This window comes from Giraffa tippelskirchi, chromosome 11 (assembly GCF_054371585.1).
Source record: "Giraffa tippelskirchi isolate mGirTip1 chromosome 11, T2T-mGirTip1v1.2.pri, whole genome shotgun sequence".
Taxonomy (NCBI): Eukaryota; Metazoa; Chordata; class Mammalia; order Artiodactyla; family Giraffidae; genus Giraffa; species Giraffa tippelskirchi.
This window is the reverse complement of record NC_137285.1, coordinates 64,090,364-64,105,681: the sequence shown is the minus strand read 5'-3', so window position 1 is coordinate 64,105,681 and position 15,318 is coordinate 64,090,364. Positions and strand designations below refer to the sequence as shown.

Below are 15,318 nucleotides of genomic sequence, written 5' to 3'. Positions count from 1 at the left end.
TAGTATACTCATTTTCACTATATTAATTCTTCCAATCCATGAACACGGTATATTTCTCCATCTGTTTGTGTCCTCTTTGATTTCTTTCATCAGTGTTTTATAGTTTTCTATATATAAGTCTTTTGTTTCTTTAGGTAGATATATTCCTAAGTATTTTATTCTTTTTGTTGCAATGGTGAATGGTATTGTTTCCTTAATTTCTGTTTATTTATTTTTGAAGTGTAATTTTTATTTTTCTGTTTATTTATTATTTTTTCTGTTTATTTATTTTTGAAGTGTAATTGACCCCAGGATAGTATGTTGTCCCTGGTATACAACACAGCTATTAGCTATAACTACACATTGCAAAATTATCATCATTATAAGTCTAGTTGTCCTCTGTCACCATACATATATATTACACTTATTACTATTTTTCTCATACTGTGGCCAATGCTGAGTTTTCCAAATTTGCTGGCATATTGAGGGCAACACTTTAACAGCATCATCTTTTAGGATTTGAAATAGTTCAACTGGAATTTTATCACCTCCACTAGCTTTGTTGGTAGTGATGCTTCCTAAAGCCCACTTGACATTGCATTCCAGGATGTATGGCTCTAGGTTGATGATCACATCATGATTATTTGAGTCATGAAGATCTCTTTTGTAAAGTTCTTCTGTGTATTCTTGCCACCTCTTCTTAATATCTCTGCTTCTGTTAAGTCTATACCATTTCTGTCCTTTATTGTGGTCATTTTGCATGAAATGTTCCCTTGGTATCTCCAATTTTCTTGAAGAGATCCTTAGTCTTTCCCATTCTATTGTTTTCCTCTATTTCTTTGCATTGATCTCTGAGGAAGGCTTTCTAATCTCTCCTTGCTATTCTTTGGAACTCTGCATTCAAATGGATATATCTTTCCTTTTCTCCTTTGCCTTTCACTTCTCCTCTTTTCTCAGCTATTTGGAAGGCCACCTCAGACAAGCATTTTGACTTTTTGTATTTTTTTTTCCCTTGGGGATGGTCTTGGTCGCTGCCTCCTGTGCAATGTCATGAGCCTCTGTCCATACTTCTTCAGGCACTTTGTATTACCAGATCTAATCCCTTGAATCTATTTCTCACTTCTACTATATAATCGAAAAAATTTAATGTAGGTCATACCAGAATGGTCTAGTGATTTTCCCTACTTTCTTCAATTGAAATCTGAATTTGGCAATAAGGAGTTCATGATCAGAGCCAGAGTCAGCTCCCAGTCTTGCTTTTACTGACTGTATAGAGCCTCTCCATCTTTGGCTGCAAATAATATAATCAATCTGATTTCGGTGTCGACCATCTGGTGACATCCATGTGTCGTCTTCTCTTGCGTTGTTGGAAGAGGGTGCTTGCTATGATCGATGCGTTATCTTGGCAAAACTCTCTTAGCCTTTACCTTGCTTATTTTGTCCTCCAAGACCAAATTTGCGTGTTACTCCAGGTATCTCTTGACTTCCTACTTTTGCATTCCAGTACCCTATGATGAAAAGGACATATTTTTTCAGTGATTCATCTAGAGCCAGACACCCTGGAATGTGAAGTCAAGTGGACCTTACAAAGCATCACTACAAACGAAGCTATTGCAGGTGATGGAATTCTGATTGAGCTATTTCAAATCCTAAAAGATGATTCTGGGAAAGTGCTGCACTCAATAGGCCAGCAGATTTGGAAAACTCAGCAGTGGCCACAGGACTGGAAAAGGTCACTTTTCATTCCAATCCTAAAGAAAGGCAATACCAAAGAATATTTAACTACCGCATAGTTGTACTCATCTCACATGCTAGCAAAGTAATGCTCAAAATTCTCCAAGCCAGGGTTCAACAGTACTTGAACCCTGAACTTCCAGAGGTTCAAGCCAGATTTGAAAAGGCAGAGAAAACAGAGATCAAATTGCCAACGTCCATTGCATCATAAAAAAAGCAAGAGAGTTCCAGAAGAAAATCTACTTCTATTTTATTGATTACACCAAAACTTTTGACTGTGTGGATCACAACATTATGTGGAAAATTCATAAAGAGATGGGCATACCAGACCACCTTACCTGCCTCCTGAGAAACCTGTATACAAGTCAGGAAGCAACAGTTAGAACCAGACATGGAATAATAGACTGGTTACAAATTGGGAAGGGAGTACGTCAAGGTTGTATATTGTCACCCTGCTTATTTAACTTTGATGCAGAGCACATCATGAGAAATGCTGGACTGGATGAAGCACAAACTCGAATCAAGATTACTGGAAGAAATATCAATAACCTCAGATACATAGATAACACCACCCTTATGGCAGAAAGCGAAGAAGAACTAAAGAGGCTCTTGATGAAAGTGAAAGAGGAGAGTGAAAAAGTTGGCTTAAAGCTCAACATTCAGAATACCAAGGTCATGGCATCTGGTCTCATCATTTCATGGCAAAAGATGGGGAAACAATGGAAACAATGAGAGACTTTATTTTCTTGGGCTCCAAAATCCCTGCAGATGGTGACTGCAGTCATGAAATTAAAAGATGCTTGCTCCTTGGAAGAAAAGCTATGACCAACCTAGACAGCATATTAAAATTCAGAGACATTACTTTGCCAGCAAAGGTCCACCTAGTCAAAGCTATGGTTTTTCCAGTAGTCATTCTGTGTATGAGATTTGGACTATAAAGAAAGCTGAGCGCCAAAGAATTGATGCTTTTGAACTGTGGTGTTGGAGAAGACTCTTGAGAGTCCTTTGGACTGGAAGGAGATCCAACCTGTCAACCCTAAAGGAAATCAGTTGAATATTCATTGGAAGGACTGATGCTGAAGCTGAAACTCCAATGCTTTGGCCACCTGATACGAAGAACTGACTCATTGGAAAAGACCCTGATGCTGGGAAAGATTGAAGCCAGGCAGAGAAGGGGACAACAGAGGATGAGACGGCATCACCAACATGATGGACATGAGTTTGACTGAGCTTCGGGATTGGTGATGGACAGGGAAGACTGGCATGCTGAAGTCCATGGGGCTGCAAAGAATCGGACATGACTGAGCGACTGAACTGAGCTCAACTTCTCATACTGCACATTTTAAACTCACGACTCATTGATTTTGTACCTAGTAGTCTCCCTCACCTATTTCTCTCGTCCCTTTGGCAATCACCTGTTTGTTCTTTGTATATACCTATGATTCTGATTCTGTTTGGTTATGTTTGTTCATTTGTTTTTCTTTTTAGAATCCACATTAAGTGAAATCATATAGTATTTGTCTGTCCCTGTCTGACTTATTTCACTTAGTGTAGCACCCTCTAGGTCTATCCACGTTGTTGAAACTGACAAAATTTCATTCTTTTTATGAATGTGTAATATTCCATTGTACATGCATACCACATCTTCTCTATACATTCATCTATTGATGAACATTTGAAAATGATATGTGTTCTACTGCTTTGTGATGGAATGTTCTGTACATATTTATTAAGTCCATCTGGTCTAATGTGTTGCTTAAGGTTGGTGTTTCCTTGTTGATTTTCTCTCTGTGTGATCCCTCTATTGAGGTAAGTAGGGTGTTAAAGTCCACTACTATTATTGTATTACTGCCAATTTCTCCTTTTATGTCTGTTAGTATTTGCTTTATGTATTTAGGTGCTCCCATGTTTGGTGTATATATATTTTTAGTTGTTATATATTCTTGGAATGGTTACTTTATCATTCTGTATTGTCCCTCATCTTTCATTACAGTCTTTGTTTTAAAGTCTTTTTTTTCTGATATGAGTAGTACTACCCTGGCTTTCTTTTCATTTGCATTTGAATGAGATACCTTTTTCCATCCCCTACTTTAAGTTTGTGTGTGTCTTTAGATTGAAGTAGGACTTCCCTGTTGGCTCAGACGGTAAAGCGTCTGCCTACAATGCAGGAGAGGCAGGTTCAATCCCTGGGTCAGGGAAGATCTCCTGGAGAAGGAAATGGCATCCCACTCCAGTATTCTTGCCTGGAAAGTCCCATGGACAGAGGAGCTGGTAGGCTACAGTCCATGGGGTCGCAAAGGTCTTTCGTAAGCAGCACATACATAGGTATTGCTTTTGCATTCATTTGGCCACTCTATCTCTTTTGATTGGAGAATTTAGTCCATTTATTATTTAAAGTAGTTATTGATAGGTACACCTTATTGTCATTTTGTTAATTGTGTGTAGTTGTCATGGTTGTGTTATAAGTGTGTATAGTATATAGAACTAGTACTTAAACTATGTTAGTCTATCAGTTATGTCTGACTCTTTGTGACCCCATGGACTGTAGCCAAATGTAGGCTTCCAGGCTCCTCTCCATTAAGCTCTCCAAGCAAGAAGACTGGAGTGGGTTGCCATTCACTTCTCCAGGGGATCTTCCCCACCCAGGGATTAAACCTGGGCCCCCTGCATTGCAGGCAGAGTCTTTACCATTTGAGTGGCCAGGGAAGGTTTGTTTGGAGACTTTACCCTAATAAAGTTAATTAAGTAAAAATACTTAGAAGTGAAATGGGAGCGGCAGCCATAAGAGAGTGAGAAACGGACGGAAGAGACGGGAAGCAAGGCAGAGGTGAGTGGCAAAGGGCACACGGTATTGCATAAACGAACATGGCAGACTGCTGACCTGGGACCCAGAGAGATTCATGAAAACGTTTCCAGGGAAGCCACGGTTCATCACACCGGTTGTCTTACTACCTCTATCAGTCTTTGCTGATTTTTCTTTTATGCTGGTAATCAGTCTGTTTCCTAACTTCCTTCTTTCTTCACTAATTCCTACCCCTAAATCAATTCCTGTTTTTTCCTTGAAGTTTTCTCTTGACTGCTTCTGCCCTGGCCTAACAATTCTTGAGTGGATCTGTATCATGCAGTTAAGACCTTGGTTACTCTCTAGTTGTGTTACTTTTACCCACAACTCTAGTGGAAACTGGTTGAAGGAAGATTTCTTGTATTTATACTTTTGTTACCTCCTTTCCCACATCTCATGCAATGTTCAGAAAAATGTGTCAACATATGACCTTAATTGTCCCCTTCTTTTCATTCCTCCCCTCCAATTATCCTAGGTTGTTGTCTTTTGTATGGACTAATGCAGTATTATATTAATTGGCCTCTCTTTCCCATACTTAGCCCCTTTTTTCTTGTCCAGACAGCAGTCAGATTGATGCCTTTTAAAAGTAAATCCAATAATTTTGCTCACTTCCTTAAAATGCTTCTGTGTCTTCCCGATGCACTAAGAGTAGAATCTGGTCATGCCCACCTCATTGCTGTCTTCACCATCCACGTTTCTCCTACTCACTATGCCTGATCAAGGCAAGTCTTCTCCCAGCCCAGGGCCTCTTTACCACTGCTCTTTCTCCTAGAATCCATTTCTTCCAGTCCTTTCTGTGGCTTCTCATGCTTCAGAGTTCAACTGGAATGTCATTCCTCTGAGGCCTCTGCAAAGGGGTGTTTACCTCCCCAGCAGCAGAATTATTTTCTATCAGGTAACTTTATTTAATTCTTTGCAGGGAACTTAGCACATCCAGAATCTACCTTGATTATGTATTTATTTAATGGTTTATTGTTCATATCCTCCCATCAGTTAATAACCAGCAGGAAGACAGACATCTTTTCTGTCTTGTTTGTCACTACATCCCCCCACACCTTTCATGGGACTTGGCTTATTGACTATACTCAATAAGTAATCGTTGACTGAATGAATAAGTGAAAATATAATTAATAGGCAAATAATAACCACCCAGTGTTTTTTTTTCTGAATTTCCTTTTCCTAAAGTTTTTTTTTTTTTTTTTTTTTTTTTTGCCTAATTTTTACAGGTACTTCTATCGTGACTATAAAAGCTTTTGCTCCAGACTCAATTCAGGACAGCATTAAATACTCAGTTTTTAGTGGAAATGAAGATGGAGTTTTTTCCTTGTGTTCTAAATCAGGTAACCCTTCTCTATGCTTTATTTTCTGCTCCACTTAATGTTACTAGTAAGGCATACGTCTGCCAAGAAAATTCAAGATTGGAAAGGTATAAATTGTTAGATGTAAATAATTTCAAAGGTAAACAACAAAGCATTTTTATGGTAGCTGATGAGATATCAGAAAATATTTGTTTATATGTATTCTCTAAGAATTCTATTCCTCACATTTCCAAGTTAAACAGTACCTGTTCTACCCTTGCTGTTATTTGTTGATAAATTGGTTTCTATTTATAATTTACCTATCCATTCGGGAGAATTGGGAATGTAATAGGGAGATCAGTGAGAATGGGGTTGAACTGAAAATAAGCACACATGTCAAGCCTTAGGAAATTTTCATCAGAGATTCTTCTAATTCGCCACTTAATGTCAACAGTGCAACAAAGAAAGGAAAGCTGGAAAGGTTTCTATGTGGTGGTAAAGAAATTACTTCCAAATACAGCATGTATTAAATTTAGCTTTAATAAGACCATTATTGTGCCTTAAATGAATACCAATTGATTATTTGAAACATTCTTTTTTTAATCTAACAACTATGTCGTAGATATGAATCTACTGCTTCATTGTCAAACCTCAAGAAGAATGTTTTTAATAATTTCTGTATTACTGTACAACAGCCTTATTTAATCCATACTGTGTACACATGGGAAGAATTGAGAGGGGGTCATTTCTTAGGCAAAAGCCTTCTCCTTCAGGGTAGTGTTACAGTTTTTTTATACATTCAGCCTTTGCTCAGCAACCTCTCTGATGTAGCCTGCAAGAAGTCTTCATCTCTTCACCCCATCTTGTGGTTAACGAACGGTTCAGGAAGCCTATTGGCAAGAAGGCCATTTGCAAACATCACCAAACCTTTTTTCCCCCACCAGTCATTAAGTTTCTAGCAGTCTGATGTCTGAGGGTTCTAGGAAAGGACCTGAGATTAGAACGTTTAGGGAGAAGGTAAATATGAGTTTGCACATTTTCCCAGGTCACCCAAGTCCCTAACATGGCCCAGGCTTGGCCTTATTTTCTCTAGTCTCTCATTAAAATGAAGATAGAATACACCTAAGTGTTAGTTCAAAGTGGTCATCTAAAGAAAACTCTATAGTTTTAATTAAATAGTGATTGACTTAAGTTGAAATATATCTCAAAATCTTATTGTGTAATAGCTATAAGCTATTATGTTGAGATATATACAACTATTTAATGAACAATAGTAAAATAAAAGGCCACATCTTTGCCACCCATCTCCAAATAAGAGACCTCGCTGAAACTCAAGAAGCCCCTGTGTGCTGCTTCCCTCTCACAGCTGTATTATTTCACCCCAGATGTAATTGGTAAATCAGTAATCTCTATTTGGTATTGAACACTACCTTTTTTTCTTCATTATAATTTCTCCATTATGTTTGAATCCCTAAACAGTGCATTGTTTTGATTTACTTTGATTTAAACATCATAATAGAATCACATTGAATGAACACTTCTGTGAATTGCTTTTTGCTCAACATTTTTACTATGATGTATAGTACAGAAGCTATTAAAGAAGAATAGCAAAGAATGATATGTACCTGCTGCCAAAGTTACAAAATAGAACACTGTCATTATCACTTATGTTCCCTTTGGGCCCTTTTTTATTGCATCTTTTCTCTCCACTGCTCCAGGCTGATTAATACCCAGACTTCAGGGATAATCATTCCCTTGTGAATACACTAAGTGCATTCCTACAAATAGAAATTTAGTAGAAGCATTGGTTTTGGTTTGAATTTACCTAAATGGATTCAAAAAATACGCTATGTACTTATTGATATTGGGCTTCCCAGGTGGCACTAGTGGTAAAGGACCCACCTGCCAATGCAGGTAGACACTGAAGGCGTGAGTTTGATCCCTGAATTGGGACGATCCCCTGGAGGAGTGCACAGTATTCTTGCCTAGAGAATCTCATGGACAAAGGAGCCTGGCAGGATGCAGTCCATAGCATCGCACAGAATCGGACATGACTGAAGTGACTTAGCATGCATGCATGCATTCTATTGATAGGTTTTTTTAAATTCAGAGTTAGAATCATCCTGCTAAGGTGTATACCTGCATTCTTTTATTCTTTTATTTTCTTTTATTCTGTTAGTTTCATTGCTTTATGATATGCTATTGTAAATCTATATCACAAGTTATTTATCTGCTGTTGATGAGCAGTGAGGTTTTCTTGTCTGGGGATATAATGAACAATCTCATACATGTCTTCTGGTGCACAGGTAAAGAGTTCTTTAAGCCCTCAAGTGTAGTCTGGACAAATACCTCAGATGATGCCTATGTTCAGCTGTATAGATGGTGCCAACTTGTATTATGAAGTAGTTCCTCCATTATATTCTACCAGCATCCAGTGAGAGCTGTCACGGTTGTTTACTTTCTATTGCCAATATGGTGGGTGTGAAATATTATCCCACTGTGGTTTTAACTTAGATTTTCTTTCTACTAGTGAATTTGGGCATTTTTTTTTCATAGTTTATTGAGCCTTTCTATTTTCTTCTATGTGAAATACATATTGATATTTTTGCCTATTTTTCTTTAAGATTATGTTTTTCTTTCTGAAACGTAAAAGACTTCAAATATATTTTATTATTATTCATCCTTTGGTTTTGTTACAAAATTTTCTTTTTATAATTTATGGCCTATCTTTCACTCTCTTAATGACATGTTTTGATTTTAATGTTGTTATTGTTTGGTTGCTAAGTTGTATACAACTCTTTCAAGACCCCAAGGACTTGTAGCCCGCCAGGCTTCCCTATCCATGGGATTTCCCAAGCAAGAATACTAGAATGGGTTGCCATTTCCTTTTCCAGGGGATCTTCCTGACCCAGGGATTGAGCCTGTATCTCCTGCATTGGCAAGTGGATTCTTTACCACTAAGCCACCAGGGAAGATCGATTTTAGAATGAATCAATCTTTTACTTTTTGGTTTGCCTTTTTTCTAAGTTGTTTAAGATATTCTTACCTTCCTTGAGATCATGAAGTTATTCTTACATTGTCTTTTTGAAATTTTATAGTCTTCCTGTGCTTCATATTTTCATCTTTAGTGCATCTAGAATTGATTTTTGTGTTTTACATGAGTTATGAATAGCCTTTATTTTTTCCTACCCTTTCTTTTTCTTCCTTTTCCTTTCTTTTTTTTTTAAAAAAACCATGATTGCCTGTTATTCTAATGGCAATAACCTTCTCCTGTGATCTGCAGTACCACCTAGATCATATGTATATATATCATGTTTCCATGACTTTTCCATTCATCAACACCACACTCTCTTAATTACCTTGGCTTTATAATCTTCATATCAGGGAAGCAGCACTCCCTCCCTTAATATTTACCCCTTCCTCATGTTCTGCCTCAAGTAACAATATATTGGCTGTTATTGGTCATTTGCTCTAACATAAAGCACTGTATCCACTTGTTAAGTTTTACACACACACACCACACATGCATGTCTACTGGGATTGTTTTTCTATGAAAAGGAAATTTATTCAGGAATATTGTGGTAATCTATAGCTCATCACATCTTCATTAATGTAACCCACATAACTATGGCATGCATATTTTATTTCACCAAAATTAATGAGAAAAATGTCAAAAAAAATCATATAGCTTCAATCTAGAATTTAGTCATCAGGCCAAAACATCTTCCTTTTAAATCTTGCAAAGCTTATATAACTATGCATTGTCAATAACAATTATCCAATAAAATTTTTTCCTGTTTTAATGATTTTTCTTTTTTTAATTGTTATAAGAATATCTAACATTAAATCTACTCTCTTAACAAATTTTAAGTGTACAAAACTGTATGTTAACTCTAGGCACACTGTTGTGCAGCAGATCTCTAAAACATATTCATCTTGCATAAGTGAAACTTCATTTCCCACTGAACAGCAACCCCATTTCACCCTGCCCCACCTCTGGTAATCACCATTCTACTCTCTGCTTCTGGGGTTTCTATTTTAGATCCATCACGTAAGTGGAATCAAGCAATATTTCTCTTTTTGGGGCTGGTTTATTTCACTAAATGTAATGTCCTCAAGGTTCATCCATGTTGCTATATGGCAGGATATTATTTGTTAAGGCTGAATAATCTACCATTGTAGGAATATATCATATTTTCTTTATCCATTCATCTATTGATGGATATTTAGTTTCTTGGAATTTTTACTGGAATTGTATTAACCTACAAATTAAAGTGGTTGTCTGAAAAGGCTTTATAAATAGTTTAGGAAAGAAGAGGAGCATAAAGCAAGGGAGAAAGGGAAAGATTATACCCAACTGAATACAGAGTTCCAGAGAATAGCAAGGAGAGATAAGAAGGCCTTTTTGAGTGAACAATGGAAAAAAAAGAAGAAGAAAACAATTGGAGGAGAAAGACTAGAGATTTCTTCAAGAAAACTGGAGATATCAAGAAAACATTTCATGCAAGGATGAGCACAATATAGGACAGAATGTGTAAGGACCTAACAGAAGCAGAAGAAATTAAGAACACAGAAAAACTATACAAAAAATGTCTTAATGACCCAGATAACCATGACAGTGAAGTCACTCACCTAGAGCCAGACATCCTGGAGTGTGAAGTCAAGTGGACCTTGGGAAGCATTACTACAAACAAAGCTAGTGGAGGTGATGAAATTCCAACTGAGCTATGTAAAATCCTAAAAGATGATGCTGTTAAAGTGCTGCACTCAATATGCCAGCAAATTTGGAAAGCTCAGCAGTAGCCACAGAACTAGAAAAGGTCAGTTTTCATTCCAATCCCATAGAGAGGCAATGCCAAAGAATGTTCAGACTACTGTACAGTTGGGCTCATTTCACATGTTAGCTACATTATGCTCAAAATCCTTCAAACTAAGCTTCAGCAGTATGTGAACTGAGAACTTGCAGATGGACAAGCTGGGTTTCGAGGCGGCAGAGGAACCAGAGATCAAATTGCCAACAATCTGTGGATCATGGAGAAAGCACGGGAGTTCCAGGAAAAAACATCTACTTTTGTCTCTTTGACTACACTAAAGGCTTTGACTATGTGGATCACAGCAGATCGTGGAAAATTCTTGAAGAGATGGGAGTGACCAAACCACTTTACCTGCCTCCTAAGAAACCTGTATGCAGGTCAAGAAGAAACAGTTAGAACTGGACATGGAACAATGGACGTTTGAACATGGTTCAAAATTGGGAAAGAAGTAAGAAAAGGCTGTATACTGTCACCCTGTGTATTTAACTTCTATGCATAGTACATCATGTGGAATGTCAGGCTGAATGAATCACAAGCTGGAATCAAGATTGCCAGGAGAAATATTAACAACCCCAGATATGCAGGTGATACCTCTGTAATGGCAGAAAGTAAAGAGGAACTAAAGCGCCTCTTGATGAGAGTGAAAGAAGAGAGTTAAAAAGCTGGCTTGGAACTCAACATTAAAAAAAAGATCACGGCATCCGGTCCCATTACTTCATGACGAATAGAAACAAAAAAGTGGAAACAGTGAAAGATTTTACTTTCTTGGGCTGCAAAATCACTGCAGACAGTGACTGAAGCCATGAAATTAAAAGAAAAGGATAAAAGCTATACTTGGATAGATAGCTATGACAAAACTAGACAGCATATTAAAAAGCAGAGACATCGCTTTGCTGACAAAGGCCTGTATAGTCAAAGTTACGATTTTTCCAGTAGTCATGTACAGATGTGAGAGTTGGATCATAAAGAAGGGTGAGCACAAAAGAATTGATGCTTTCAAATTGTGTTGCTGTAGAAGATTCTTTAGAGTCCTTTGGACTGGAAGAAGATCAGTCAATCCCAAGGAAATCATCCCTGAATATTCATTAGAAGGACTGATACTGAAGCTCCAATACTTTGGCCACCTGATGCAAAGAACCGATTCATTGGCAAAAACCCTGATACTGGGAAAGATTGAAGGCAAAAGGAAAAAGGGGTGGCAGAGGAAGAGATGATTAAAACAGCATCACTGACTCCATGGACAGGAATTTGCACAAACTCCAAGAGATAATGTAGGACAGAGGAACCTGGCATGCTGCAGTCATGGGGTTACAAAGAGCTGGACATAACTTAGTGACTGAACAACAGCAACAACATATTAGTTTGGGGAAAAATGTGTATCTTTACAGTATCATCTTCTAATCCAAGAATGATATGAAAATTCACACCAATTTTTTTCTTTACTAATTTTAATAACATTATTTTTCTGCAGCATATGTCTTGCTAAATTTAGCCTAAATATTTTATACTTTTTCTTGCTGAGGTAAATGAAATATACTTTTTCTGGCCGTGTAGGCTTGTTTACTTGAAATTAGCTTTTATATTTTGATTTCATATCTAGAGAAATTGTAAACTCTTACTGATTCTGCTATTTTTCTGTACATTTGACATATATAAACATCTGAAAATGACAATTTTCCCATGTTTGTTGGAAGTCGTATAGGCCTTTCTCTTCTTTTATTGGTTAGCCTAGCTACTTTGACAGGCATAACTGAAGCCTGTGTGCATGCTCAGTTGCTCAGTCATGTCCAACTCTTTGCAACCCTTTGGACTGTAACCTGCCACACTCCTCTGTCCATAGGATTTTCCAGGCAAGAATATTGGCGTGGGTTACCATTTCCTCCTCCAGAGGATCTTCCTGACCCAGGGATCAAACCTAAGTCTCCTGGGTCTCCTGCATAGAAGGTGGATTCTTTACTGTTCAACCATCAGGGAACTCCATTTCAAGTCTAACATTAATCAATATCTTGCTCTTCAACAATACCTGAGATTTAGAATTCTTTATCTCCTAATATCCACTTTTGCAATTTATAAGGTTTTCTTGACCACAAATTTAGGTCTTTCAAATTAGGCATTATTAATGTTTTTAAATAGATTCATCTGCTTGTTTTCTACTTTCCTATTAGTAAGTATTCTTTCTTACATCTCAGACTTAACTTAGAATAATTTTATTTCTACTTGAAGTACATCCTTTAGTGAGAGGCTGTTGCAATGAACTTTCCCAGATTTTGTTTATTTAAAAGTCTTTATTCAGTTCTTGTTTTTAAGAGAGATTTTTTGCTGGGCTCAGAATTTCAGGCTCACAGCTATTTTCTCTTTATTTGAGATATTCCTCTCTGTCTTCTGGTTTCCAGTTGTTGCATTAATAAGTCAGCTGTTAATCTAAATATCATTTACTTATATATTTCTTTGGAACTTTACTTAGACAAATATTGAGACCATATTACTGTCTCTTCCATCCCTTTCCATATTTTTCATTTCTATATGCCTCTTCCCTTCAGCCTAAGGAAGTACACTTTTCATTTCTATAAGTTTTCTTGAATTCTATTTCAACATCTGGTATTTTAAATAAGTAATTTCTTGTTCCTTGCTCTTGTTTTCAACTTTCTTTTATGTATTTTAATATATTTAACATAATATTAAATATTATATGTCCAATAACTTCTGCATTTCAGTTTTTGAAAATTTATTCTGCTGCGTCTGACTCTGCTGGCTGACATTCATGGTGCCCTGCTTCTCTGTGATTTTTGTGCTTGTTAACTATAGACTACACATTGTCATGGAAACTTTTTATTTGAGGATTCTTTGATGCACTTTAATACAGACACACACACATACAATTTATCAAGCATTTTAGTTGCTTTTATCATGCAGGTTATTCCAATATATATAGTTTATCATAATTTTGTCAAGAAGTATTTCTAAGGATCTTAAATTATGATATTAAATTCGTCTTTCATGCCACCTTTGCCACATGTTCATTAAACTTGTGTCAAAAGGCATTCAATATAGGTTTTACCAATGTATGTATTTTAAAACATATGCCAAAGTAGAAAACTGTTATGTGTGATAAATCAGTAAACTTGATCTCTCATGTTATATTCACTTTTCTTCAGGATAAAAGTGTGAAAAAATCATTTTATTAGTTATTGGTTTGGTAAGTTATGATTAGATGGCTCTCTGGTGAGAACTATGTTTTCTATCCAGTTGTGCCTGAGTTTGCCCTGTGCCACAGTCACAAACTTGTTGTCACTGTGACTTAACAATATCTACTACTCACTGTTTAAACCAGAAAGAATTTTGCAGTTTGACTAACATTGTGCATGTAAATAACAAATGGTAGTTTTCATTCTATTATTTGGTAGATTGACATAAAACAAAGTGATCAAACTTCCAATGTTTCAAGAATGTAGCTTTAGAGGAGAGAGTTTAAAAGCTTTGGGATAACATAAATAGTTATCACATTCTGCTTTGGGTGTATACGTATGCATGTACACAGTTTGTAATTGACTGAAGCAACCTGATTATGCTATCTAGCATTGAGTATTTGAAGAATCTTAATCTCATTTTGATGTGTACTTTATAACTTGGATAAAAGCTATGCATGTCCATATAGCAGAAGAAAAGTATTGCTGCAATTTTCTTCTCAAGTTATTAAATATATAACTGGCACACTAACATGTAAGAATGAGCAAAAAGTTGATATTTGTGAGCCTCTTAATCGAAAGAAAGCATGGACTTCTACCCCTACTATTAGACAGAACCCAGGAGTACTTTCATCTCCCTGGTGACAGTAGATCCTGGACATCTCTAAGAAAAAATATACATCAATCATCCAAGGCAAATTGTGTATCTGGTAGGTATGCCTGTCTTGAATCATCTCATAGACTGGTTATTGTCTTTTCTATTTGCACAACTTTCACAGCATGTCCCAATTATTATGCCAAAAATAAAAACCAAGCAAGGAAAGCATTAGAACTACAGATTCATTCCAAGTGCAAAATTCCAATTATCAAGCCTAAACACAACCCTTTTATTTAAAAAAATGCACTTTGATCTGTACTATGATTGGCACACTTTCTACTAAGTGACACTGGCAATTAAGTGTTGTGTTTCAATTTTATTTTTCTTTACTAATAGTAGCAGAACATGATAGCAGGCTAAATGCTCTGTTTGGTGGAGATAGAGCTCCAGATGAGAGCATTGATCCCACGTCAACTGGTGCCCCTGTCTCATTTGGAGGTATGGGCTCAGCCCTCGCTCCACAGAGACTTCTGAAAACCATCTTCTTTCATTACCAGCTCATCAAAAAATGCATCTTAATAATTCTTCAGCTGCCCATCATTAAATCTACTCTGAATTTTCTATCAGGGATTTTGGTAGCATCAGACTGTGGTTTGTAAAAGTAGTTTTCTAAAATTGGTAACTGAATCTGATGACAATAAAAGTGAATTTATGAATTTTAAAATTTGGTGTTGTAGTTAGTTTTAGTTTTTCATATAGAATATAAGTATTTTTTTCTTAGTAATAGAATAGAAGCAATAAAATACCTCCTGGAATGCTCAGTGCTAGTTAGACTTTTTAGAAAAGGCTATGATAACTATTTGGAGGA

General features: G+C 36.6%; 1 protein-coding gene across 1 annotated transcript in view; it reads left to right on the top strand.

Annotated features, from left to right (window-relative positions):
* DCHS2 (dachsous cadherin-related 2) overlaps positions 1 to 15,318 on the top strand; it is a 311,921-nt gene that overhangs the window by 262,937 nt on the left and 33,666 nt on the right. The window contains exon 14 of the mRNA XM_081543223.1: positions 5,782 to 5,895. Within this exon, the coding sequence (XP_081399349.1) occupies positions 5,782 to 5,895 (114 nt within the window). The remainder of the gene's footprint in view (positions 1 to 5,781; positions 5,896 to 15,318) is intronic.